This window comes from Carassius carassius, chromosome 4, assembly GCF_963082965.1.
Source record: "Carassius carassius chromosome 4, fCarCar2.1, whole genome shotgun sequence".
Classification (NCBI taxonomy): Eukaryota; Metazoa; Chordata; class Actinopteri; order Cypriniformes; family Cyprinidae; genus Carassius; species Carassius carassius.
Window position 1 is genome coordinate 23,132,136 of NC_081758.1, and position 25,452 is coordinate 23,157,587.

General features: G+C 37.7%; 1 protein-coding gene and 1 long non-coding RNA gene across 2 annotated transcripts in view; one reads left to right on the top strand and one right to left on the bottom strand.

Moving 5' to 3' along the window:
- The window catches only part of LOC132139523 (uncharacterized), a 318,882-nt gene that overhangs the window by 58,780 nt on the left and 234,650 nt on the right, over window positions 1–25,452 (top strand). The window lies entirely within an intron of this gene.
- Window positions 1–25,452, bottom strand: part of LOC132130847 (extracellular matrix organizing protein FRAS1-like) — a 135,373-nt gene that overhangs the window by 47,532 nt on the left and 62,389 nt on the right. The window contains exons 13-24 of the mRNA XM_059542691.1: window positions 23,892–24,038; window positions 23,255–23,389; window positions 17,003–17,146; window positions 15,610–15,750; window positions 14,846–14,986; window positions 10,508–10,675; window positions 7,632–7,772; window positions 7,373–7,516; window positions 5,328–5,483; window positions 3,273–3,419; window positions 3,051–3,197; window positions 603–743 (exon numbers count right to left, since the gene is read on the bottom strand). Of these exons, the coding sequence (XP_059398674.1) occupies window positions 603–743; window positions 3,051–3,197; window positions 3,273–3,419; window positions 5,328–5,483; window positions 7,373–7,516; window positions 7,632–7,772; window positions 10,508–10,675; window positions 14,846–14,986; window positions 15,610–15,750; window positions 17,003–17,146; window positions 23,255–23,389; window positions 23,892–24,038 (1,752 nt within the window). The remainder of the gene's footprint in view (window positions 1–602; window positions 744–3,050; window positions 3,198–3,272; window positions 3,420–5,327; window positions 5,484–7,372; window positions 7,517–7,631; window positions 7,773–10,507; window positions 10,676–14,845; window positions 14,987–15,609; window positions 15,751–17,002; window positions 17,147–23,254; window positions 23,390–23,891; window positions 24,039–25,452) is intronic.

Here is a 25,452-nt window from a genome sequence, read left to right on the forward strand (position 1 = left end):
CTTGAATAGAGAGTACATAAAAACAGTATTCATTTGGAACAGAAATATTTTATAACGTTACAAATGTCTTCACTGTCACTTTTGATCAATTTAATGAGTCCTTGCTGAATAAAAGTATTTATTTATTGCTGACCCCAGACTTTTACATTAATAATAAAAATATAATAATTTTACATTATTTGTATTATTACTAAAATTACTATTAATTTATAATACATTAAAAACTGAATGAAATATCATGCATTTTAATAAAATTTTGGTTGTGTTGTATTCAGCTAAACTGCTTTAATATTGAGTTAAAAACTACATGCTACAATAACTGGATAATGCTGGTTAATTAAAAATTTACATAAAAATTTAATATAAGCTTCTTCAATACAGTCCATAACTATGACATTGCTGATAGACTTTTTCTTTCAATCTCATTTGAAATCAATCCATTAAAGCGCCTGATGTTGGCACTATACAGCAGACATTAGTGGTCTTCTCAACCTCTCCGACTGTGACAACTGACTGAGAGATTGAAATGTCAAAGTTTATTGAGCTAGAAAATTGATTGGTTGGACTCATAATGAAGGTTGTTATTTTTGTTGATGACTGACTCAGACATCTCTCAGCATCCTGGTAGAATCCCGGTGAGCAACCCGGCACACAAATGCCATCCTGCAGGACGTATCCCTCCATGCACTGCAGACAGTCACTACGCAGGGGTCCGCGGCACGCGTTACAGCTCCAGTCGCACTCTGAGAGACAGAGAAAAAGAGAGTGAGTGGGAGGGATATAAAAAGAAAACATTATAAATTGGAGTGTGATTGAGGAAGAGAGTAAAATGAGAGCAAATGAGAAAGAAGGAAAGACCACAACACACAGTAATGAGAGAGCATGAAGAAAGTAGATTTGCATTTTTTGAAAAAAAAAAATACAAGCGCTTTCAAGGCAATGCATGATTACTTTCAGTTCTTTATGTAAATTCCAACAACATTATTGCATGCAGGAATGGAGAACTTTCTACAATTGTTAATTAATGAAGCAAAACGCCAATAGAGGCTGTGTGTTATAGTGATTATTCTGTAAAGTAAAGAGTGTTCAACACAAAGTGAAGTGCTTAAATACCCCACAAATTTGTTACTGTAGTGGAAGTAGTGACAGATCTTTTATTAAGACATTACAAAGACATTTTGATTAAAAATGACAAAATTCTACATTTGTTTTACAAAAATAACCCATATGCATTAATCAAAACAAGATCAATACATGCATTTATAAAAAAATAAAAAAAGATAGGATGAATTTCCATAACATTGGACAAAAGAGACCAATGAACAATAAATAGGTACATAGTTGCATACATGAATAAGCAATTTGTCCACCAAGTAATATAGCTCATTTATCTACTACAAAATGTTTACAGTTGGCAAGGTAGCAACTTAATATTTAATTAATATAGAAAGTGTCATTTAAAAACAGCTTTACCACAACTCATCCAATCAGAATAGATTAAACTTTTAATAATCATAGTATTAATAAAAAAAATTTTCTCATAGCTGTTACTTTACTGTTGATTTTAGCATGGCGGCAAAATTGTATTGACGAATTAAACGCTATTGACACAACAACACATTTTATGAGGGACATTTTATTTAAATCTGAGGTTAATATGTAATATGTTAAACTGTGAACAGTGCACCTAAGCCTGAAACCATCTGCAAAACCAAGCTTGAATAATGTCTGTACAAAAAAGAAATATGAGGGATTTCAATACGCTGCTCGACTTACAATGAGAAAGAGAGACAATGTTTCAGTTCTCAAGTCATCTATTACAGAGAGCACTAGCCGAACATTTGATAACTCACCAGCAGACCTCTGCTCTCTAAATCAGCTCAGCTCATTAAAAGCCCCATCATGCTCTTTCTGTCATCGCTTTATCTATTTAACCTCATCATCGCTCCAAATCCGTCCTCCCAAAATATTTCAAACATTCAATTGAAAAGAACAGTGGCTAACTTCATTTAACACTACATCCAATTCAAACGTCTACAGTATGTCGCTCATTTGTCCATGTGAGACTGTGTCCTTCTTTCACATTACCTTCCCATCCATAATGGCACAAACAACAATGTCTTGCATTATTAAAATATTGTCAAGGTAACCTTCAATCACTGCACTGCAGGGGTAAACAGCTTTACATACAGTTTCTGTAAAACATTCATATGCCTGTTATTAATGTTGTCTTTCTGCTTCACTCGATATCACTTACACACACAAATACTCACAGAACAAAAACTAATCTGCTTTTGATCTCCTCTGGAAATCCCATCAAAGGGAAAGAAAGGTCTCATGGTATGGGGTCTATGTTCAACATTCAAACCCCAAACCACATTGTATTAAGAGCTGAACACACTCACAATTATTAACTAATAATCTTCTCTGCAATTACACTTGCTAGCATCTTCATAATGATCCTCTGTGGAAAATATTTGACCTCATTTATTAGAATTAGACACATCATATGTTAGATTTAATGGACTGATGGAATGGACAGATTCTAAAACACCATTTATCATACATTTGCCAACTTTGTAAGTGGTTACAGACAAAAACTGGGCATCATTACCTCACTTTCAAGTCATTCTGAACACAACTAACTAATGCTGAAACGCATGCCTTGGTGCTAGGAGAAATGTGACAAATGAAAACAATATGTGTTCCAAAATCGCCTCAAAATATCAAACATGTTTTAATTCATAGTCTGGGTCCATCATACACTATGCCTTTCTGAGAGATCTGTGTAGTGTATACCAGCCTTTATTTGAGGAATGTTTAATGTCTATGAAAGAACCAAAAAGGACAAGCAGTTCAAAGGCAATACATACAACACACATTCAAATCAAAGAATCGTGTTTATGGACAAGTAAAACTAATAGTGTAGTTTAACAATACAGGATCAGTCATTAAGACAATGGACGACTATCGGGAAGGAAATGAGGGGTAGTTTCTAGTCTAAATGAAGAGTATTCCATGTTTGACAGTGCAGCTGGGCTGAGACTCACCCCTGCATGTGCGTGTGGTGGTGTTCAGGTAGTACTGATGAGCACAGCTCTCATACTGACACTCTCCAAACAGAAGCACTTTAGCTGGATCTCTACACGACGTACACACACCCGCCATCTCACAGCTCAGACACTGTGTGTCACACACTGAAACACACACAATAACCATTCAGTCAATACTTATCAGACAGACAGATGCATTTCAAGTAAAGGTGTACCTACTTTGGCACACCCTGTTTTCATCAGCGTAATATCCATGTGGACAGTGAGGGCTGCAGAGACCGGATGAGGCGAGAACACCAAGGGCCAGACAGGAAGTACAGGAGTGAGGACCATCCCCACTGCACTCCTCACAGGAAGAGTGACATTCTGGAGGACACAGGCACAGGACGGTAAGAATGAAGACTAGACAATTATGACAAATGTTTCTTAACTTTGGATACAAGGAAATCAAGCAAGGCTTCATTTACACCTTAATACTATATTGTGCAAAGTTGTAATATATATTGTCACAGTGTCTGGTCTGTGTTTCCCTGGGTTTCCACTAGTGGTCTCACTTCCCCTTAGAGTCACCCCACTGCAGGTACTACATTTCCCACAAGCCTTTGTCCCATTCATCACTGTTAATTGCACACCTGTTTATTGCACTCAGCTGTTCCCACGCCACTTTCATCATTTTCACCCGTCCATATATACCCGGTCTGTTTCATGGAGTCCTTTTTTCTGTCACCCTGCTTTCTCGTGTTCCCTAGTGTTTTCGTGTTTCTTGTTTTGGACTAATTTTCGGTTTTGACCTTTTGCCTGTTTTGGATGTTGATTTTTGGATTCCCCTATTAAACACTGCAATTGGATCTCTCGTTTTGTGTGTACATTCGTAACATATATACACTGTGAACTGGTGTTGTATTTTATTTTTTGTGTAAAAGATCCACACAATTGATTTAGACAGGACTCCATTTTAGCAGATAAAGGTTATTAAAACCTTAGAATCTTGAAAAACAGAGCAACACTTCTTTTCATTTTTTTTTTTTACATTTTAATCAGTGCTTTTGCCAAGGACATTCACATTTCACTAAAGACAGAAGACTATAAAGGAATACTGTTGACATCCTACACTTGTACTCAGAAAGTTCCATTCACATATGACTTTTAGTCTGCTGTCAACTTGACATATCATCTTCAAACAGGCCAAACACATTTGACAATGCTAAGTGCAAGTAAATTGCATTAATGGTCTTTTGCCTTTAATGGAAATAGAGCGTTATATATGAACATTTGCACATTCGCGAGAACCAGGCAATTATAGAAGGTCATCACAGTTTATAAATCACATCAGCATCTTAAAAGATTCTGCATTAAAGCCGAGCACTATATCATACTCCCTAATAAAAACAAATGCACCGTCTCATCTACACTGTCAGCAAAGGAGCCACTTTCAAAGCATCACAGGTAATTGCATCAGGGTTATGAAAACAGAGGCTCCAGCTATACTACATTGAGAGATCATGTAGAATGACAAACTGGTGCATAAAGAGGATTCTGGTGCTGAGATAAGACGCTGTGTGAGACTGATGATGCTCAATCTACATATTGAAACTTCATGAAATAAAACAACACATGGTTTTCTCAGAGGAAGACAGTGAGATGATATTGAAAGATGGAATGAATTAGCATCCTGTGATGCAGATTAGAGATGCGCTTGAACATATTTTGAAGAGCTTATCGCCAGGGTTGCAAAATCAGAATTAATTCATCAAAATAGTCATTAGTTGCTACCGTACAATACCGTACCGTTTGCTCAGAAGGCCTACTTTTCAGATTTATTTATGACTATATATATAAGCAATCTGAGGAATGTGTGTTTGTGAGGGGAGCCGTGTGAAAAAAAAAAAGAATAGCGAAGCTTCATTGCTCCCATTATTTATTCATAAAGATGCTCTAGATGTCATGTGAACATGCATTTCAAGTATTAATCTTAAAGTATGTTTATAGCATCACATATTGCCACTGCATTATCTCACAAATTCATTGCAAATCACATTTTTTGTACATTATAGTTAGAATACAAAATGATTTCCTATAAATTTAACACGTAACTCTAGAATAAGTGATATTTCACAGTAACAAGTTTGAAATGTGTTGTTGTTTGATATAGGATAGTTCTGCGTAATAATGCAGTGGGTCATATGTAGCCTTACGAGGGTTAGATTGAAATTCTGTTTGCATCTGGTTGTGTGAATGTGCTTAATTGTTTGCTCTGAATTCATTTTAACTTACTTTTGCAAGCTCCGTGCCACTGGTAGTATTTGGGTGGGCATTGAGGTACACAGTGATCTCCCAGCAGCAGCATCCTGGGAAACTTACACCACAAACACACAGTGCCAAAGCCAGACTGCAGGTCTGCCACACACCGCTGACATCCCTCCTCACACTCTGATAGCGAAACAAACAGACGGAGAACATATATTGTATTATTATGCACATCCATAAGAAAATCCCGAACTGAAATGGAAGAAAAAAAAGATCTTATCGGATTGTAAAGGTGTAAAAGTAAACACTGTGTTATCTGTATATCCTCTCTCACTCCTTATCAGTTGTGAGAACAGACTGGCTTCATTGCCATGGACACGTTGAGGGCACTGTAATAAAGAGATGCATATCAACCAATAAAAATCCTCGTTGGCTCTTTTCTCAGGCTCACTCATGATATGCAGGCAATGAGGCATTGGTACAGATTCTTTGAATTACACATATAGTTCATGCTTTATTGACTCATATAACAAGATATAAACAAAAAAGTAGGCCTGTGAAATGTTTCTGAGGAAAAGCAGTTACTCAAACAATAAATAAGTGCTGCTGTAACCTTCACCACATCATAAAAAAATGTAAAAATGAGAATAAGGTTATTATTATAAATGTTCTTACATAGTAAACTGTGTTTATTTCAACATGTTGACAATAACAAATCCTTCTAACTATCGTCTGTGGATGTTTCACGTTTTCAGATAAGCCACATGCATTTGAGATTTCAATGACAAAGTGTTTCTGAATGATTCCACTAGCACTTTTACAACAGCAAGCAGATATTTACTGTATAAAACATAAACTCACCCAACCTGAGCCATTACAATATAAGTCCTCAAGCTTCCATTTAAGAGACTTTTATTGTTATATAAATCATCCAGGTCACCTTATAACAACACATCACAATACAGGTTACAACAGTTTTAGGAAAGTTTCACATCAGAAGTTTATGAAGAATGATTTTAAATTACCCATATTTTCTAAAAGGAGCAGTAAGATAAGCATAAATAAGTTTCATGAAGAAATTCTTTTTTAGACGTCTAAGATGTGCAATAGCTTTCAATATCTCTATTGCAACCACACTAGCATTCAAAAGTTTGGGGTCAGTCAGACTTAACATTCTATTTTATTTAGCAAGGATGCATTCAAATAAACAAAAGTGGCTGTAGAGACTTTTCTTTTAAGGATACAAAAGATTTTTCTGTCTAATAATAGCTTCTTTTTATTTCTATTTTTTAATCAATCAAAGAACCCTTTTAAAAAATTATCACAGTTTCCGCAAAAATATTAAATAGCACAACTGTTGATAATATGCAGGAAATATTTGTTGAGCACCAAATCAGTCTGTACATAAAATCATGTGACCCTGAAGACTGGAGTATTAGCTACTGAACATTTGACATGACAGTGATACATGACATTTTAAAATAGAAAACAGTTATTTTAAATTCTAATAATGTTTACAATATTAGAGTTTTTAATGTGTTTGTGATCAAATAAATCCGGCCTTGAAACTCTCTGAAAATCTCAACTTTTAGTGGCAAAATCCAGGATCCAGCTTAAGAAATGACTGATCTCAGCCCTAAAGTCAAACTGAATCTAAAGAAGAATTTTTAATTGATTGTAAAATATTCTGTATTGCAATTTTTTTTATGACTGCTTTGATAGTCATGTTTATCTTCTAGTGAAGGAGGACTTTCTAAAGCACTTACTGCTTCCTATTTGTTACCTCATTTGTATTGCACAAAACCTCCTCTTTTTATGAGACACAGACTGGTATTACAACCACTTTATTAAGACCCAAATAACAGGATAACAGTATTAGCCAGTTTCAGAAAAGAAAAAACACTCGGAGCACATTTGACAAAAGAAATTCCACACTCTTGGTATTGACTTTCCAACAATAGCTGACATGCTCTTTGAACAGCAAATCCTCACGCATATGACACCTTAAACCCAAACCGATGCAATGTCTTGAGATCAAAGGTGTCACTTGGAAGAATTTGTTTTTCACTCACCAATGCAGTAGCCTACAGCATTCAGGTACTGTCCCTCAGGGCAGCTGGTTCGGCAGTAGCCGTTATGTAGACTGGCATGGGCCGGACAAGCAGAACAGTCAGCCTGAGACTGGCCTGTACACTCCTTACATGATGGATGACAGGCTGAAGGGAGACAAAATAATGAGCACAACATCACATTCATATAAGTTTCTATTGAATTGTATTAATCCACAGGGAAACTGGCTTCAGAACAGAACAGAATAACACCCATAAACACCTTGGCAAGTACGGTCCTGAACATGGAAACCATGGGGACATTTATCGAGACACTGCCCTTGATGAAGGACACTGGGACGTATACAGGAAGTACAATTCTGGAAACTTCCACCAGAGCAGCCTGAACATGAGATGTGACATTCTGAGAGCGAAAAAGAGGGAGAAAGTGATATTAGTTATATATATTTTTTCCATAGTTGAAACAAATTTAAACTGTGTACCAGATAACCCAATATAATATAACATAACATAACTGATCACAAAAGTCAGTATACAGTTTTACATGCCTTGTTGAGGATAAGAGACTTTTCCCCAAAATTAAAAGGTTTAAAGATTAAATTGTTTAAATAAATGTTTATATAAATGTAAAATATTGACATACATAAAACTTTCATAAGTGAGCACTTCCACATCACACATCACAGGGCATCAGAACAGCTGTTTTGTAGCAATGATGCTCAATCTGCCTTAAAGCTGTATATATGTAGACAAAACGCCTTTGCTCTAAAAGGCTGCCAGTCAGAGAGCTGAGCCATGTGCACACAGCTGAATGAAAGCAGTGGGCTCCAAAAAGAAAGCCTGCTGCTGGTGTGAAGTCTGGACTCGTCTCCACTTCTCCACCAGATTAAATGTGAGAGACTTTGGCAGACACATGCACAAATATGCACAATCACTGAAAAAACAAACATGCAGAGGCCCCTGACAATCTCGTCGATTTTGAGTAAAGCCTTAGCACACAGGTGTCAACAGCCATCCTCCACTGTGACCCAAATCATCTGACTGTCTTTAAATTATTTGTCTGTCCAGCCAGGTTTCATTGTCAATCAGAACAAAAGGGTTTATCTACCCTGTAATTCAGTACGTTTCCCAAAGAATGATAGTAGGTGTGCTAAATACTAACCCAGGCAATCTGTTTTCTATTGAGTGAATGGGAGACAGGGCTAAGCTTTCTTTTAATACAATTCAGACACACAATACACATGCCTAAAGGCCTCACATATCTTTTTTTTTTTAGATGACATTTTAAGCCCATGGGGTGTGTTTGGAAATCAAGCCAGGATATTGGAAATGTTACATCAGTTTAGAGGTGAGCGTTCACAGTGATGGGCTGAATTCTTTAATGCACTTTTAATCAATCTTTGAAACTCACACCATACTTGAGTCTGAGATACGATACTGTTGAATCTGTGCTTAAAATAGTTGTCTTACTTTACTCACATTTTCATACAATTCCAGCAACTATTTCTACTTTGATTAACAAACTATTGCATGAAAAGGCTAAACGGTATTGGGATCCTTTTGGACACCCAAAACCAGACTTAAAATATCATTAGATATTAACTTCAAATGTACTAATCATCTTTGCAATTACCTTTAATCAACTATTTTCCAGCTCTAACCTGTAACCAACTAGGCTCCTTGCAATAACCTTTTACCAGTTTATTTAATTTGTTAATGCAAAAATATTCACATATTGTTAAATGTTGCATCCAAATACTTTTTGGGGTCACAGTTTATAGAACTGTATGATATATTTGTGATATTTCTAATTATTTCAATACATATTAACTGGCTCTGTTAAAGTGCAATAAGGATTAGTAAAGGTTAGTAAAGGTTTAATGGCTGCCGACAAAAATAAATAGATAATAATAAAAAAGTATTCAAAAAATATATATATTCCAGTAATTCCAGTAATTATTTATGGTTCTCATCACCCTACTGTGTGTGACTAACACAAAGACACATATAGAGGTCTGCAGAAGTCAGAAGGTCTGACTTTAGAGGGTTTTACAGATTGGAATTTCCTCTGCATGATATATGATCCACACACACACTCATTCACTGAAGAAAGAGGCACTTGTCATTATTCTAGCAGTAAGCTACATGACAGTGAATGAACAGGCCACTGGCAACTTTATCACTGCTTCCAAGTCAACTAAAACAGTATTATTTTTAATTTAATTTAATTTTAATTTTATTTTATTTATCAGTGGACAATCATTTTAAAGCATTTATTAATCTAGTTTAATAATTTGTACATATGTTTATAAATTTTTTTATTTACATTTTAAGATGTATGAACAAAATTTATTTAAAAAATGAACTATAGTATATTTATAAACTAACAATAACATAAATATCCTTAAATGATATACATCATGATAACATTAACCAACTGGACATCGTTTATTTAATTAAATATTTAATTGTGAACAATTTTAGAAACAAATGCAAAATGAAATAAAAATGCATAGCATTTCATGGTTAGTTTTACACACCACATTTGACATAGACTTGAGCCAATTCCATAACTGTGAAGCTCTCAGCATGTGGGGGAACATCATAAATACAGAAATGATTCACTGTGCAAAATTCAGACACTATTCAACTGTAAATTTTATTCAGTGCTGTGGGAGTGCCTGCAGTCCTTTATGAATATGCTACAAGCAGATGTTGTCATACTGTTTTAGTGCAATTAATTTCAATGGTCCTGTATGATGGCTCACATCCATACTTTTTTTTTTTGAAAGATCAGCTTATTCTTTTAATTTGCAAAATAAATAATTCTTAATCCCTTTTGGCAGGATTTGGTCAGGATTTAAATTTGAAATGAACCGCATTCTCCACAGGGTGTTGAACATCCCTGGTGTATCTAGGAATTAACTGCAGATCTTCAGTTAAAGGATAAGACTTTGGGAATAACTCATGCAAACAACCTGCAGTGTGTCACTCAACACGATGGTGTGCACATTCTTTTTTCCAGTGTTTATTTTGCAATCACTTCATGATCAGGGAGCTACTGAGAATTACTAATGAACACATACGTGTTTTTATCTTCAGAGAAAAATATAAGAATATGTCTTCTTGTTTGCTCACCTCTGCAGGTCTGATCTGCATCAAGGTAATGCTGTGGCCTGCAGGCAGACATACAGGACCCGTAAGAGACATGCCCATTCTGAGGTTGCAGAACCTCTTCGTGTTTGACACACTGCATGCAGTCTGAGGAATCCGGACCCACACAGACCCGACATGATGCATGACACCCTGAATAGAGAAGGAAATGTGCTGAAAAGAGTTGAAAAAGTAAAGTTCATACACACATGAATGTACAAACAGCTTTGCATTTAAAAGGAATGTCTCTTTAACTTTATGCTTCATAAAAATTTTTAAACTAAACCTAAATTTTAGTCATTTCATTTTATACCTTATCAATATAATTAGGCAATTTACACTTTAAGGCTGCTTATTCAAGTGGACTGGAAGGTACATCTACACAATTTATAACGTTCAGATTTCATGTATATATCCACATGTTGTCGTTGACATTTCTCATACATCCATCATGGTGGGGACTTTTTACACTGATTATTGTTTTTAAACTGAGCTAATGATATTTTATAATTTTCATAAGGTATTTTAGTATACTACCATTCAAAATGGGATTTTGCACTTTGTGGGTGAAGTCTGTGTGTTACGCGTCAGCACTGATTAGTTTGTGAGCATCTCCGTTAATTGTCATCGGCAACAGCTGTCACTCATTACTCATCCCTATATTTTGGCTTGTCTAGCGTCTTGTGTTCTTGAGAGCGTTGTTTCATGTTTATGACCTATGCTTTGCTTTCTTGTGTGTTTCTGCGTTGGATGTCCGTCTCTCCCTGGAACCCCGTCCACTCTACACAACCCACCACCAAGTAACACCACTTACCTTCGGCTCGCTTCCCTGCAGTTCCTGTGTCACCCTCTCCTGCTGCCTACTCACCTCCGCCTTCCGGATTCGTCACTCATCACCACCATCTTGGACTGTGCGGGACTCCTCCCAGCGTTGTTTGTGTCTCAAGTACTGTCTGTATCATTTTCTTCATTAAATATCATTAATCTCGCGGGTCTAGCAGGTGTCTGAGCTCACCCAGTGGATTCATCAACTCACCTGTCCCACCGCACCGCCTGTGCCGCCCGTCCCCAGGGAGACCTCCCATGACCACTTCCGGCCAGAGCCGCGACTTCCGGCGCCATCATCCCGGTCCGCATCAGGAAGGGGGATGAATGGAAAACAGCCTTTAACACCCCTAGAGGGCACTTTGAATATATGGTGATGCCGTTCGGGCTCTCCAACTCGCCAGGGGTTTTCCAAGCACTCATTAATGACGTGTTGAGAGACATGGTAGATCAATTTATATATGTTTACCTGGATGACATACTGATTTTTTCTTCATCTCTCCAGGAACATGTTCAACACGTCAGACGAGTGCTCCAGAGGTTACTCGAGAATGGGCTTTTTGTCAAGGCAGAGAAATGCGTATTCCATGCACAGTCTGTCCCCTTCCTAGGGTATATAGTCTCATCCGAGGGAATACGTATGGATCCTGACAAGGTTAAGGCTGTGATAGATTGGCCATCTCCAGATTCCCGTAAGGCCCTACAGTGGTTTCTGGGGTTTGTCAATTTTTATCGACGTTTCATTCGTAATTTCAGCCAACTAGTCTCACCTCTGACGGCCTTGACCTCCCCCAGTACTCCGTTCAGGTGGTCGGATGCAGCCGAAACTGCATTTACCAACCTCAAGAGCCGCTTCGTTTCGGCTCCCATCCGTTGCTCCTGATCCCACACGGCAGTTCGTGGTGGAGGTCGACGCATCAGAGGTGGGGGTAGGAGCAGTTCTTTCCCAACGTGCTGCCTCGGACGATAAGATGCATCCCTGCGCGTTTTTCTCACATCGTTTATCTCCTGCTGAACGCAATTATGACATTGGTAACAGAGAATTGTTGGCCATCAAATTAGCTTTAGAGGAGTGGCGTCACTGGTTGGAAGGGTCAGGGGTACTTTTCATTGTTTGGACCGATCACAAGAATTTAGAGTACATTAGAATTGCCAAAAGACTCAATTCCAGGCAGGCTCGGTGGGCACTTTTTTTCGGTTGTTTTGATTTTACTCTGTCGTAACGCCCGGGTTCCAAATATGTCAAACCCAATTCTTTGTCACGTCTTTTTGATCCCTCCGCCCACCCGGTGACTCCCGAGCGTATTTTACCTGAGAAAATAGTTGTGTCAGCACTCCTATGGGAGGTCGAATCGAAGGTCAAGATGGCCTTAGAAGGGGTAACGCCTCCGCCCGGTTGCCCACCGAATCGTTTATTTGTGCCGGAAGAGTTACGGTCCGAAGTTATTCAGTGGGGTCACTGCTCTAACGTTGCTTGTCATCCAGGGATAAGTCAAACCAAGGGGTTAGTTTAACAACGTTTCTGGTGGCCACTTATGGCTCGTGACGTCCACGATTTAGTTTTGGCTTGCTCAGTTTGCGCCAGTGGTAAGTCGTCTAACCGGCTTCCTGATGGGCTTCTTCAACCGCTGTCTGTCCCTTCGAGACCCTGGTCACATATCGCACTAGATTTTGTTACTGCCCTCCCACCCTCTAAGGGCATGACGGTCGTTTTGACCGTAGTGGACCGGTTCTCGAAGGCGGCACATTTCATTCCCTTGCCCAAATTACCTACAGCCAAGGAGACAGCGGTCACTGTCCTAGATCAAGTCTTTCGGTTACATGGCCTCCCGGTAGACATGGTTTCTGACAGGGGATCCCAATTCATATCCAAATTTTGGAAGGAATTTTGTAAATTGCTAGGAGCGACGGTTAGTCTGTCTTCGGGTTATCATCCCCAGAGTAACGGGCAGTCTGAGCGAGCCAACCAAGATTTAGAGAGAACGTTGCGATGTTTGGTCTCCAAGAATCCTTCTTCCTGGAGCCAACAACTCTCTATGGTGGAGTACGCTCACAATTCGTTACCAGTGTCAGCCACGGGCCTCTCTCCATTTCAGTGCAGCATAGGTTACCAGCCACCAGCTTTTCCTAGTCTGGACTCTGAAGTCGCGGCCCCCTCCGCTCACGCATTTGTCCAGAGGTGCCACCGATTAGTTTGTGGGCGTCTCCGTTAATTGTCATCAGCAACAGCTGTCACTCATTACTCATACCTATATATTGGCTTGTCTAGCGTATTGTGTTCTTGAGAGCGTTGTTTCATGTTTATGACCTATGCTTTGCTTTCTTGTGTGTTTCTGCATTGGATGTCCGTTTCTCCCCGGAACCCCGTCCACTCTACACAACCCACCACCAAGTAACACCACTTACCTTCGGCTCGCTTCCCCGCAGTTCCTGTGTCACCCTCTCCTGCTGCCTACTCACCTCCGCCTTCCGGATTCGTCACTCATCACCACCATCTTGGACTGTGCATTCCTCCCAGGGTTGTTTGTGTCTCAAGTACTGTCTGTATCATTGTCTTCATTAAATATCATTAATCTCGCACTTGCTTCCTGCCACTCCTTCACCCAGTCGTTACAATACCATGGCTAGATTTATTTGATAAAAAAGATAGTAATATTGTGAAATATTATTATAAATGAATATCAGAATTTATTCCTGTGATGGCAAAACTGAATTTTCAGCATCATTATTCCAGTCTTCAGTGTCACATGATCCTTCAAAAATCATTCTAATATGCTGATTTGCTGCTCAAAAACATTTAACATCACAGTTTAAAATGGTAATGAATTGTGAAATCCATGATTCAGCGTGTTTACAGCCTTTGTTTGAAATAGATATCTTTTGTTTTGCATGACTATAATTTTTCCTCAATTTAATGCATATTTTATGAATAAAAGCAGCAGTTTCTTCAAACCTTTGAAGGGTAGTGTATATTTTTCTCTTTACAGCCTCACTACAGTGTAGATATATTTTATATCTACATACAGCATCTCCAGTCTATAACACACACACAATTCTATGAACAAACATTCTGAATCTATACACAGAATCAGAGAAGGTTATCTGTATTCAGGACACACACACACACACCTGCAATGCAGAGCTGATTGACATAGTTCAGGGGACAACTACACTTAAAAGGCTACAGGTAACACATAACACCTACTGAAGAAAAATACTCACTTTCTCCATCCATCCATCTATCTATATTCAATTGCATGCAACTTGTCCCTCCATTTAGTTGTGGGTCTCTTTAAAATTCGGACCAAATTTAAAATCCATTTTTAATGATGCATTGCATCATTTAGTGAGCAGATGAATCAAATTGAATCAAAGTATTACACTAGAATTCTTTTGGACAGCTCATCTATGATCTATTCTCTTTCATCATGAACCAGTTTCACCACATAAATACGTAACAGTGGGAGGAATATCAGAGTTGTATAAATGCAGTCGTACTGTGACAGTGTTCTCCTCTGGAGAACAGGCCCTCTCCGCAGGACTCCACACACTGGCCTCGGTTCAGGATGAGAGACTTTGAGCAGGAGGTGCAGTGAGACACAGCAGGCCCTGAGCAGGATGCACATGAACTGTGGCAGGCTGGAAGAACAACAGAGGCATAGTTCAGGAGATGGATTAAGTATAAATCCCATGAGATGTGAGTAAAAATAACCAACCTGGACCTCTTGTAACCTATAACCTTTCAGGGCCAGTTTAATCAAAGTTGCTTAGCAAAAATGCAACTTGTCTAGCTTGAGTACTTTAACACATCTCAAGTACTGGTTCTGTGGTCGTTTTGCTATTTCAGAATGTCCTCTCAGCATTCAACTGCAATCATTAGCTACCATAATGTATGGTCTTTCTTATGAGCTGGTTAGGTAAGAAGTGCCTGCCAAAAACAAATGCAAATGGACTGTACACCAGAGGATTAGGCTTTACTATCAATATATCATTTTAAACTCAAAATCATGCATCAAACTAACATCCAGACATACAATTTTCTAACCCATGTGGTTTTGCTGAGAAAATGTAGGTAAGACATTTCAAGGGACTCCAAATGAGAGGGAAACTTTCCAAGGAAGCATCTCAGGAAAAGAAAATGGGTTTCAGAATGAATTGTTATTCAATTCACTAGAAAAGAGATTGATGAGTTTCTGGTTGTCAGTAAACCTACACGGAGGTGTTGAAAATAAATATGAAATGAGCAAAAGAAAACTTTTCACCTTGGCAACGGCCATGGTCATCCTTGTAATACTGTGTTGGACATCGTAGCACACATTTCCCCTGATGCAGTGCATGGTCAGGGGGGCAGCTCATGCAACTGGGGTTGTCAGGTTGACACGTTGAACAGGAAGGGTCACAAGCTTCAAAAGGATATAATTTTTTTTTATAAAATATTGTATATATAGATATATAAACAAGACAACTGAACTAACATTTGGTTTAAAGAACTATTACAACCTCATGACTAAAATATCACATTCAAAATGAGAAACAATCACATTCAAAATAGAAAAAATGAATGCAGAAAAGACTCAGGACTTTCAAAGTCATCAAGGCAATTCAAACATTTTAAATGCTCAAACCACAAGTTATTTTTACCCAAAGTCAGAAACCCAAAACAACTCCCAGCAACACAATTCTCTCTTATGTTAAAAAGACAAGGTGAATCCGTGGAGCTTAAATTCTTTCACTGTAAAATAGACATTTAGAGTGTCATTCTGCATTTCCTGTAGTCTTGATGAAGGCGAAACTTAAATGAATTTGAGGTGACATTTTTGAAGCAGGCTTTTGTCTCTACTTGCCAAGATATTATCATCAAGAGTAGTAAGACAATGAATAAGGCCACTGACAATGCTATGCCAATCTAATTAGTAAATTCTACACCCTTCCAATACAAAATACTTAGTATTTATATTCAAATAATATAAAAAAAGTATATATGTATATATATATATATATATATATATATATATATATATATATATATTGAGTGCACTGTAAGGATGGAATACGCTATATACCTTTTACAGTTTGAACATATTTTAAAACAACAGGGATCATAAACTTGCCACCCAGAAAACAGTGCATCATAAACGACTGTGGGTCACATACACTACAGGACGCAATGTTCTGCACACAACAAACACACGCAGAATTATATGCGTTGCTTATAGGAAACGTGTGACAAATAAAAACAATATGTGTTCCTTGACTGATATGCTCTGACTGGATGGAATCATGATATGAAGCTAAAAAACTAAATTTGTGCTCATCATACACTGTATTTTCTGTAAAATCTATCTACTCCATCTGCCCAAAATTTGCAGTCTGGCTCTGACTTTCGGTAACTAGTGACATCTCCTCCAGACTGCAAATCTGGACCAAATCTGGGCAAAACTGGGCAAAATGTAGTGTATTCCAGCTTAGTTGTGACAAAAAACACAAAAGTTTGTTTAAAATTTTTAATTTCAAACAAACATTTTACTCAAACTTGTTTTAAAAGTTTTAAGCAAATATTTGTTTGATTACTTATTTGTTAAAATGTTTAATTTTATTACTGACCAACAAACAAACCACACAGATTAACTAAGATTTGAATTCAGCCCATCATACCATAACAGCTGCCCTGATTAGCATAAAAGCCTGGACCACAATCCAAAACACAGAATCCATCCTTCAGTAAGTGAGAGGGGTCTGAGCATGTCAAACAATCCTGAGGCCCCGCCCCCTGGCAAGATGAACAGGAGTCATGGCAACCTAAAGAGGAAGAAGTCAATACTGTGTTAAAAATCAAACCAAACAACACACACACACTAAACAGCATTAGTTGGCATCACAAGGTTACTTTATGCTCTAGAGCAGTGGTTCCCAACCTTTTTCAACTCGCGGCCCACACAACCAAACACCTATGTTTGCGCGGCCCACTGCAAAAAAATTAACTGACCCCGCTATTGTTGGGTTAATAACGTAGCACTCAGAAGCTAGATTGTTAACTGTATTTATTGAATGAATAGGGCTGTGCGATATGGACGACAAAAAAAAAAACTATCGCGATTTTATTTGATCAATTTAGAGATTTCGATTTTAATCACAATTTTGACACACACAGATATGCTTTACAATCATAAATGTATTCAGGGTGATTTTGAAACATATTTACAAAAGAAAACCAATTAGAGCTTTATCAAAAAGTTGTTATGGCTCTAGAACAGACATAAGTCAAAATAATCACTATAGTAAAGGTGTAACAAAATAGACTTATGGCAAAAAAATATATATATACATAAATAAATAAAACCAGTGTCCAGGGACTTTTTTTTCTTTTTTGCCATGCATTGTTCATAGAGCTCATTAATTGTAGCGGTGCCTCAGGTGTTGAAATAGATTTGTTATACATTATACAGATTTACACATACTCCGTTTGCAGTGTGTAAACAGTATGTGTAAGCGGTGCAGAAGCAGCAGCGAGAGCGCGTTATTTTAAGGCGAAAGCACATTAAAATAATGCGTGAGCGCGAATCTCTCCTATAGCACGCAGATTTCCTTTGCTGTCACAAAACCAGACGTGATTGCTCAGAAACACGCTGATCTCCCTCGAAGAGTGTGCGCACTTAAAACATTTCTCATCTCACTTAAACTACGTCCAGTGCACTCACAACTCTGTCTATGCTGATGTACTAGATTAATTATTTTCGCACGTTTAATTTCTAGCCTTTTACCGCGTGAAGTGTGAACGCTCTGATCCGTTAACATGGGCTCGGAAAAAAGGCGCATCACAGACAGTGTGTGAACCTTGAGTTAGGCATATGCCCAGTCTGTCTCGCGCTAGGCGGGTTGCATTCTGATTGGATCATCGGATAGCATACTGCTGGAGGTCAGGGCAGGGAAAATCGTGCTATAAAGCGATTTAGAAATCGCGCATGCTCAAGTTGTGATTTTATGACGATTTTGTATTAATCGCACAGCCCTAGAATGAACTGGCAATGAACAGAAAATATCTCGGGCTGGCACCGCTCAGCAAAACGGGAAAACCAGATTCAGACAGAGCTCGGCAGCGGGTAGAGTCAGTGGAGCAAGCAGTCAGGAGGGAACACGTTGACAGCCATTTATGCATGTTTGAATTTGTTGTTCTGTGGCATGTGCAGCAAAACTATAAATTGGTGGTTTATTACTTAGTTACAGTTTAATATTTATTTTTTTGTTATTTAATTATATATATGAAATTATGTTATTGTGTTATGACTTAGACATTTTTACATATATTAACAATATTATTATTTATTTTAATAGTAATTGGCGGCCCACCTGCAGTCGCGGACCACAGGTTGAAAACCACTGCTCTAGAGTTCTGTTGTGGCTATTCTGTGAGGATTTAAAGTGACAGTCAGACAAGAACAAAAGATGAGGGAGCTTGGAAAAGGTACAAAAAAGGCTGAACACCACAATTGTATATATAAAGAAAGTCTCATGATTTGAAGGACATACTGTACGGAAGATGTTGAATATGTGCATTAAAACACACAATAACACATAACACAAATGCACCTTCACTAAGAATAACCTTCTTTTATAATCATCCCTTGGTAAGATGTGTGTGCTGCTAGCACAATTTATTCAAAGGCCAATCAATATATCGAAAGTATAAACACCAAATACAATCCATGCTAATAAATTTAGCTTTAGGCTGAATTAACAGAATCAGAATCAGAAGAGCTTTATTGCCAGGTATGTTTTAACATACGAGGAATCTGTTTTGGTGACATAAGCTTCCATAACAAAAACAGATTGACAGTGACAAGACAAGCAAGAAACTAATGATAAAAATAATAAAATAGCATAAAAGGAAATAACAATATACAAAAAAAATATATATATATATATAATGCACAATATACAAAGTAGACAATAGATGGTAATTGTGTATACAGGTAAAAGGAAATATAAAGAGGAATGTGTTAAATAAATAAATAAATGTATAAACATTGTAGTGTATTACACCTTTATAGCCAAGTTAGCCGTTCATGAGATGGATTGACGGAGGAAAAAAACTGTTCTTATGCCTGGCCGTTCTGGTGCTCAGAGCTCTGTAGCGCCAACCAGATGACAACAGTTCAAAGAGGAAGTGGTGTAACACCATCTGGGCCTGATGTTTTCTTTCTCTTCTGTTTCCGGAAGACCTGACACACATCTTTTTCACAGACCTGAAGTGCAGGAAGTGGGGGAGAGGGAAGTTGCTGGAGGTTTTAACAGATCCATAGAGAGAAGGTCAGAATGGGTGTGGGCTGTGAGACAGGGTTTTTTTTCAAACCTGCAATAAAACTCATTCAAATCGTTGGCCAGTTTTTGATTCCCCACAGTGCTGGGGAATGGTGTCTTGTAGTTGGTGATGTCCAGTTCTTTCCAAACTGATGCAGGATCATAGGCAGAAAAGTTTCTCAGCTTTTTGGAGTAGTTTCTCTTAGCCACTCTTATCTCCTGTGTCAGTGTGTTTTGGGCCTGTTTATACAATACTCTGTCCCCATTCCTGTAGGAATCTTCTTTGGCTTGATAGAGCTGTCTTAGTTTTGCAATGAACCATGGTGTGTCGTTGTAAGTTAAATGAGTCCTGGCAAGGATGCACATATCCTTACAGAAACTGCTGTATGACGTTACAGAATCCGTTTGCTCGTCCAAATCAGTGGCAGCAGCTTAAAAAAACCCAATCAGTGCAGTCGAAGCAGGCTTGTTAATGCTTCATTACTCCATCTTTTTACAGTTCTTATTACAGGTTTAGCTGATTTCAGTTTCTATCTGTAGGTCAGTATATGATGAACAAGACAGTGATCAGAGAGCCCCAAAGAGAGATGTGGAACAAATTTACAGCTGCGTACACATTCAAAATCATCTTCTGGTCTTTTCCGGAAGCGAGGCTGAATATAACAAACAATAGAAGATGTCTGTTATTCCTGTCTGTCTCTGTGTATATATATGTATATATATACCGTAATTCCTCAAATAAAAGCCGGGGCCTTTATTTACCTGAACTGCAGAAGGTAGCTAACAGGCTTTTATTTGAAACAGACTTTTATTAGAGGCAGGCCTTTATTTCTAATTCCATCTGTTTGATAAGTAATTGTTTTAAATAACCCGTTTTAAATTAAAAGCGACAGCGTTCCAGGACAGAGATCATAACACTAGCACAGAATCAGTTCAGAATCAATCACCAAAAGAATCAGTTCAGTTCAGACGCTCTGTGTCAGTCTGCTTCACACTGAATCACACATGCGCAATATCATCAGCTCCTCGGTTCTCGAATTAGATGCGTCCGACAGAAACGCTTCTCCATTCAGTATAGTGGTGATCCGAAAACCGATGCAACCGGTTCTTGACTCGAGAACAAGAAACGCTCCGGCAATGGGCGTGTACGTTCGTTATCTGGCTCTGCTGCACAAATTCCCCCCCGTCCTTTATTTAAGACCGGCCTTTATTTGTCCGTGTTGACCACGCCCCCGGCCACTATAAGAGGCCCGGCGTTTATTTGACTACTGGTTTTTATTTGAGTAATTACGGTATATATATAATACATTTCTTGCGAATGTGTTGTTAGTGGTTTCCAGGGAGTCTCTTGTGGTTAATAAGGTGTTCTGAATGGTTCTTAAGGTGCTATGCCGTTGCTAGGTTGTTATAGGTGGTTGCTATGTGGTTACTTCCTGTCCAAAGTCACTCTGATATTCTGGTCCTTCGATGTACTTCCAACAATGTGCATTTTAAATAAATGCTGTTAAATGTCAAATGCCAAAATGCTCAATGCTGAAAAAAAATGGTTACCATGGTTACCACAGTCATGTTATTCAGTGCAACTTTTTTCAGCATGTTATGTTTCGATGTGTTCCTTGAGCACAAAATCACCATTTAAAATGAATTCAAAAGGATCATGTGACACTGAAGTTTGGAGTAATGGCTGCTGAAAATGCAGCGTTTACTAAGAAAAGTAACATCATACCTCTCATTAAGTCACAGTTTGTATCATTCATGTCCAGAGCAAAAATGGTGACACATTAAAACGTAAGACTTAAAATAGAAATACTGATACTTTCCTTAGTAAGAACCACTTATTTCATATCTAATATTTTACTTTACATAAAAGTATGCCTTGTGTCAGAATTTGTCTCAAATTCATGTATAAATACTGTTAAAATGCTTTTTATTTTTTATGAATAATCAATTATTATACACTGTTAAAAACACCACAGAATTTAACCTCTAATCTTTAATAAAGTTGTGCAGCAATAAAGTCACAATACACCTTCTCTCATTCTTTGTGTGAGTCTAGTGCTCAGGATTAAACTACAAATCTGGGCACAGCGCCAAGTGAGAAACATTCACGGTCCTACATGGCACCTCTCCACAGACTCACACACACTGGCACCAAACTGGCCCAGAACCCTGAGAAGCTGGAATGGGACCAAATATTTTGACAGCCAACAACAAAGTGTGAACAAGAGACATTGGTAACCATGTTTAGTGGATTTGGAAAAGCTTTCCATGCTAGAAAAATTAATGACAGCACACTTGGGCATGTCTGTCAGCACAACTCTTTAAGGTTTTACATGACTTCTTGATACGCTGCAGATGTGAAAGGATATATTTGAAAATATCCAAGTTATGGCATGTACTGTAAGAAGTGTTCAGTAAGGTCTGTTAGTGGTTTGTTTCAAAATAGCAATGTGTTACATGAGATATAATAAACAAAACAAAATAATGTAACTCCATTATAACATTGTTTAAAATGTAAAAGAGAAAGACACAGACACAAAGAGACCGAGAAGAGAACAGATGATGAAGGAACATCTAAGAGCTTCCTCTAAGATTCCCACATTTTTTAGCTTAGCTTTTTTTTTTGCTTAATGAATTTTTCGAACATTTGAATTTTTGCTCTCAATCAGAGAGTAAAACAAGAGAATGAATCGTATTGTTTGGACACAAAAAAAAACTTCCTCATTCAGTTACTCAGTATGACTCATTCTTGCTAAATCCACCATAATGGGCTCAACCTAAACTGGATATTTATTTCCCATCTTGTCCCTTGTAGAACAATGCAGTCCAATCTGAGGCAGAGGCTTATTAAAGTGTGAAATTGAATGAGAGTGGGGACTGAGGTAATTGCTGTACAGTCTAGTGGTCCCAGTCACAGACTAGTTAGCAGGTCACTAATGCATGATTCCCTCCAGATTGGATTGCTATAGTCAGGTAGCCTGACAAGAGTAGGTACCTATGTCTTGAGGTTGATTCTTATGCAAGGAGTGAATGCACTGCAGGTGCAGTAATGCTCCATCTGGCTTTAATAGAAAAAAAAAACTCTGACCTTTTAGAGATAATGTAAAACGTTGTACAGCAGGAAGTACACATCTTAATAAATAAAATGGGCACTTTTGTTTATCCAGGAAGTAAATACAGCTTCAATTCACAATTAGCATATAGCATTGAGTAATAAATTAATAAATAACAATAAAATTCTATCAGAATGAGGAGGAAATAAATATTATGGTATAATAATATGGAATGTACATACATAATTATATTTAATATCTGTTCAACTTTTTTAATATAAAGACATATCTAAATATAAAAGTATAATGATTTGGGGCAATATTTCTATGATAACTCCACAAACACATCAATACTGTATTGTTTAAGTATTACTGCCATCTTTCCTATTCAGCTATATGCTAAGATGCAATATATGCACTTTGTTTAAGATTGCATGATAAAAGTCATGCTTTCTTGTTTAAGAATGATAAAAAGTAAAAGCAGAAGTAAACAGCATCACAGAAAGTCAAAACAATAAAAGTGAATGAAATGTACAGTAAATTGCAGCTGACTTACTGAGACAGCGTGTGTGGTCCTGGAACAGACCTCTCTCACAGGTGGTCACACATTGCCTGCCACTGAGGAGAAAGGACCCACCACATGCTGTGCATTCAAAGTCATTCTCACAGGTGGCACATGACGGCTGGCAGGCTGGTAGAAAAACAGAAAGAAGGATGATAGGGGCTGGGGGATTCACTTTGTGGCTGCACTGGCAAACACTATGCAAAAGCAGGGCACAAAACACCGATATATTAATTGAAATTGGATGTGAGAGACAGTAAGATGTCAAATGATGCTATAGCCCTCCAAAGTGAGGGGAAATTCCAGTATAGGAACCGGAATTAGTTTTGACTTGTTGAAATGACTGTGACAAAACATGACTCATGTACATGTACATGCACAGCCACATACAAAACACACACACACACACTATAGGATTAGCTATTTGTGGAAGTCACCCAAAGCACTGGGCATGTGAGGATTTAAAAAACCATGGTGTAAAATTATGTTTAAGCCAGACGTGTGTGAATGTTGGGGAGAAAATAGAAGGAGGAGGAGGAAATAGCAATTTGTGTAACAAAACCAGCATGGGCTGTAGAAGTACAACGATAAAGCGCAAAAAAAAAACAAAAGACAAAAAGTTTTTTTATACCTGCACAAACTTTGCCCTGAGTGAAAAATCCTTCAGGACATGACTGCAGACAGCGTCCATTCATCAACAGGGCAGAAGGGTTCTGACAGCTGTCACAGTGATCTGGTGTGCCAGAGCATGTCAAACAGTCCTTGTGACACTGCACTGCTACAGACACACACACAAAAACACAGTCAAACTCTTCAGAGGACAGATAAAGTTACGGTTTAAAAACACTAACTTAAATTATGATCAATCATAGAGTTTGATCATCATTATCATAACCTCTGCTCTAATAAGAAAGAGCCAGTGTACCTGCAGCCACACAAACCCAAATGGCAAAATTTACCTATTAAAGACCAACCAGAACAATCAAAGAAGTGAGTACTCATGAAAATGAGTACTCAAAACCTGTCAAACTTAAAATATTTAAATTAAAATATTTAAAAGGGTCATGAACAGACTTTTTTTATTATTATGTTGTACTATTCTCTGAAGTCCACTTACAATGTTATCAAGAATTTTATAACCAAAAAACATCATTATTTAGAAGTAATAGGTTATTTTCTGTCCTGTTTTGACCCTTCATCTGAACGCTCTGTTTAAATACGCGTGGCATATTGTAGACTCCGAAGTAAATGCTCACTGCTATGATTGGCTAACAGTTGTGTTTGTTTGACAGCCAAATCCTTCACAGATGGACACTGATGTGATTTAGGTTAAAAACACATAAATACTCAGTACACATTGATTGCCTTCTTGTTGTCTTCTGAGCCATCTCTATCGTTTGGTTTCTGCATAGACCTTCATTTACGTCTCTCATTATTAACACTACATGCGTGAATCAGTGGGCGGGGCTTAACAGGCAGTGATGTAGAAGCAGGCGCTGGTCTTCTTCTGTGTAAGCAGTGTATTTCACTGACAAGCTATGCTATATCAAGTTCATTATCGAAGGCAAATCATCTTCAATTATGAACTCGATATAGCGTAGTTTGTCAGCGAAAGCAGGTGATGGGGATTTACCGCTAATTACAGAACTAACTTTACTGATGAGATGCACATGATCATATCGTTCGATATATTGTCCAGCCCTACTTTAAAATATAATTTAATAAAATCAGAATTTTCATCAGCTGTTTTCAGAGTCATGATCCTTCAAGGTCATTCTAATATATTAGAATAAAAATTTTTTACAGTCCTGTTCCTCGTGTACATACTATGTACTTATTATAGTAATTACAATAACTATGTAATAACAAGGTACTAACCCTGAACCTACCCCTAAACCTAACTCTACCCCATGTAGTTACCTTGTATTACCAGAACTTTCTTAGATAAATACACTGTAAGTACACTATAAGTACATGTTAGTACACGTACTGTAAAATAAAGTGCAACCAATAATTTTATTGCTTAATATTTTTTTGGAACCTGTGACATTTTGTTTAGGATTCTTTGATGAATAGAAAGCTAAAAAGAACATCATTGATAGTAAATCAATATAGTACATACAATACATACATTTATATATCTAAATAAAAATAGACTATAGAGATACAGTATATGATCCAAAGTAACTAGT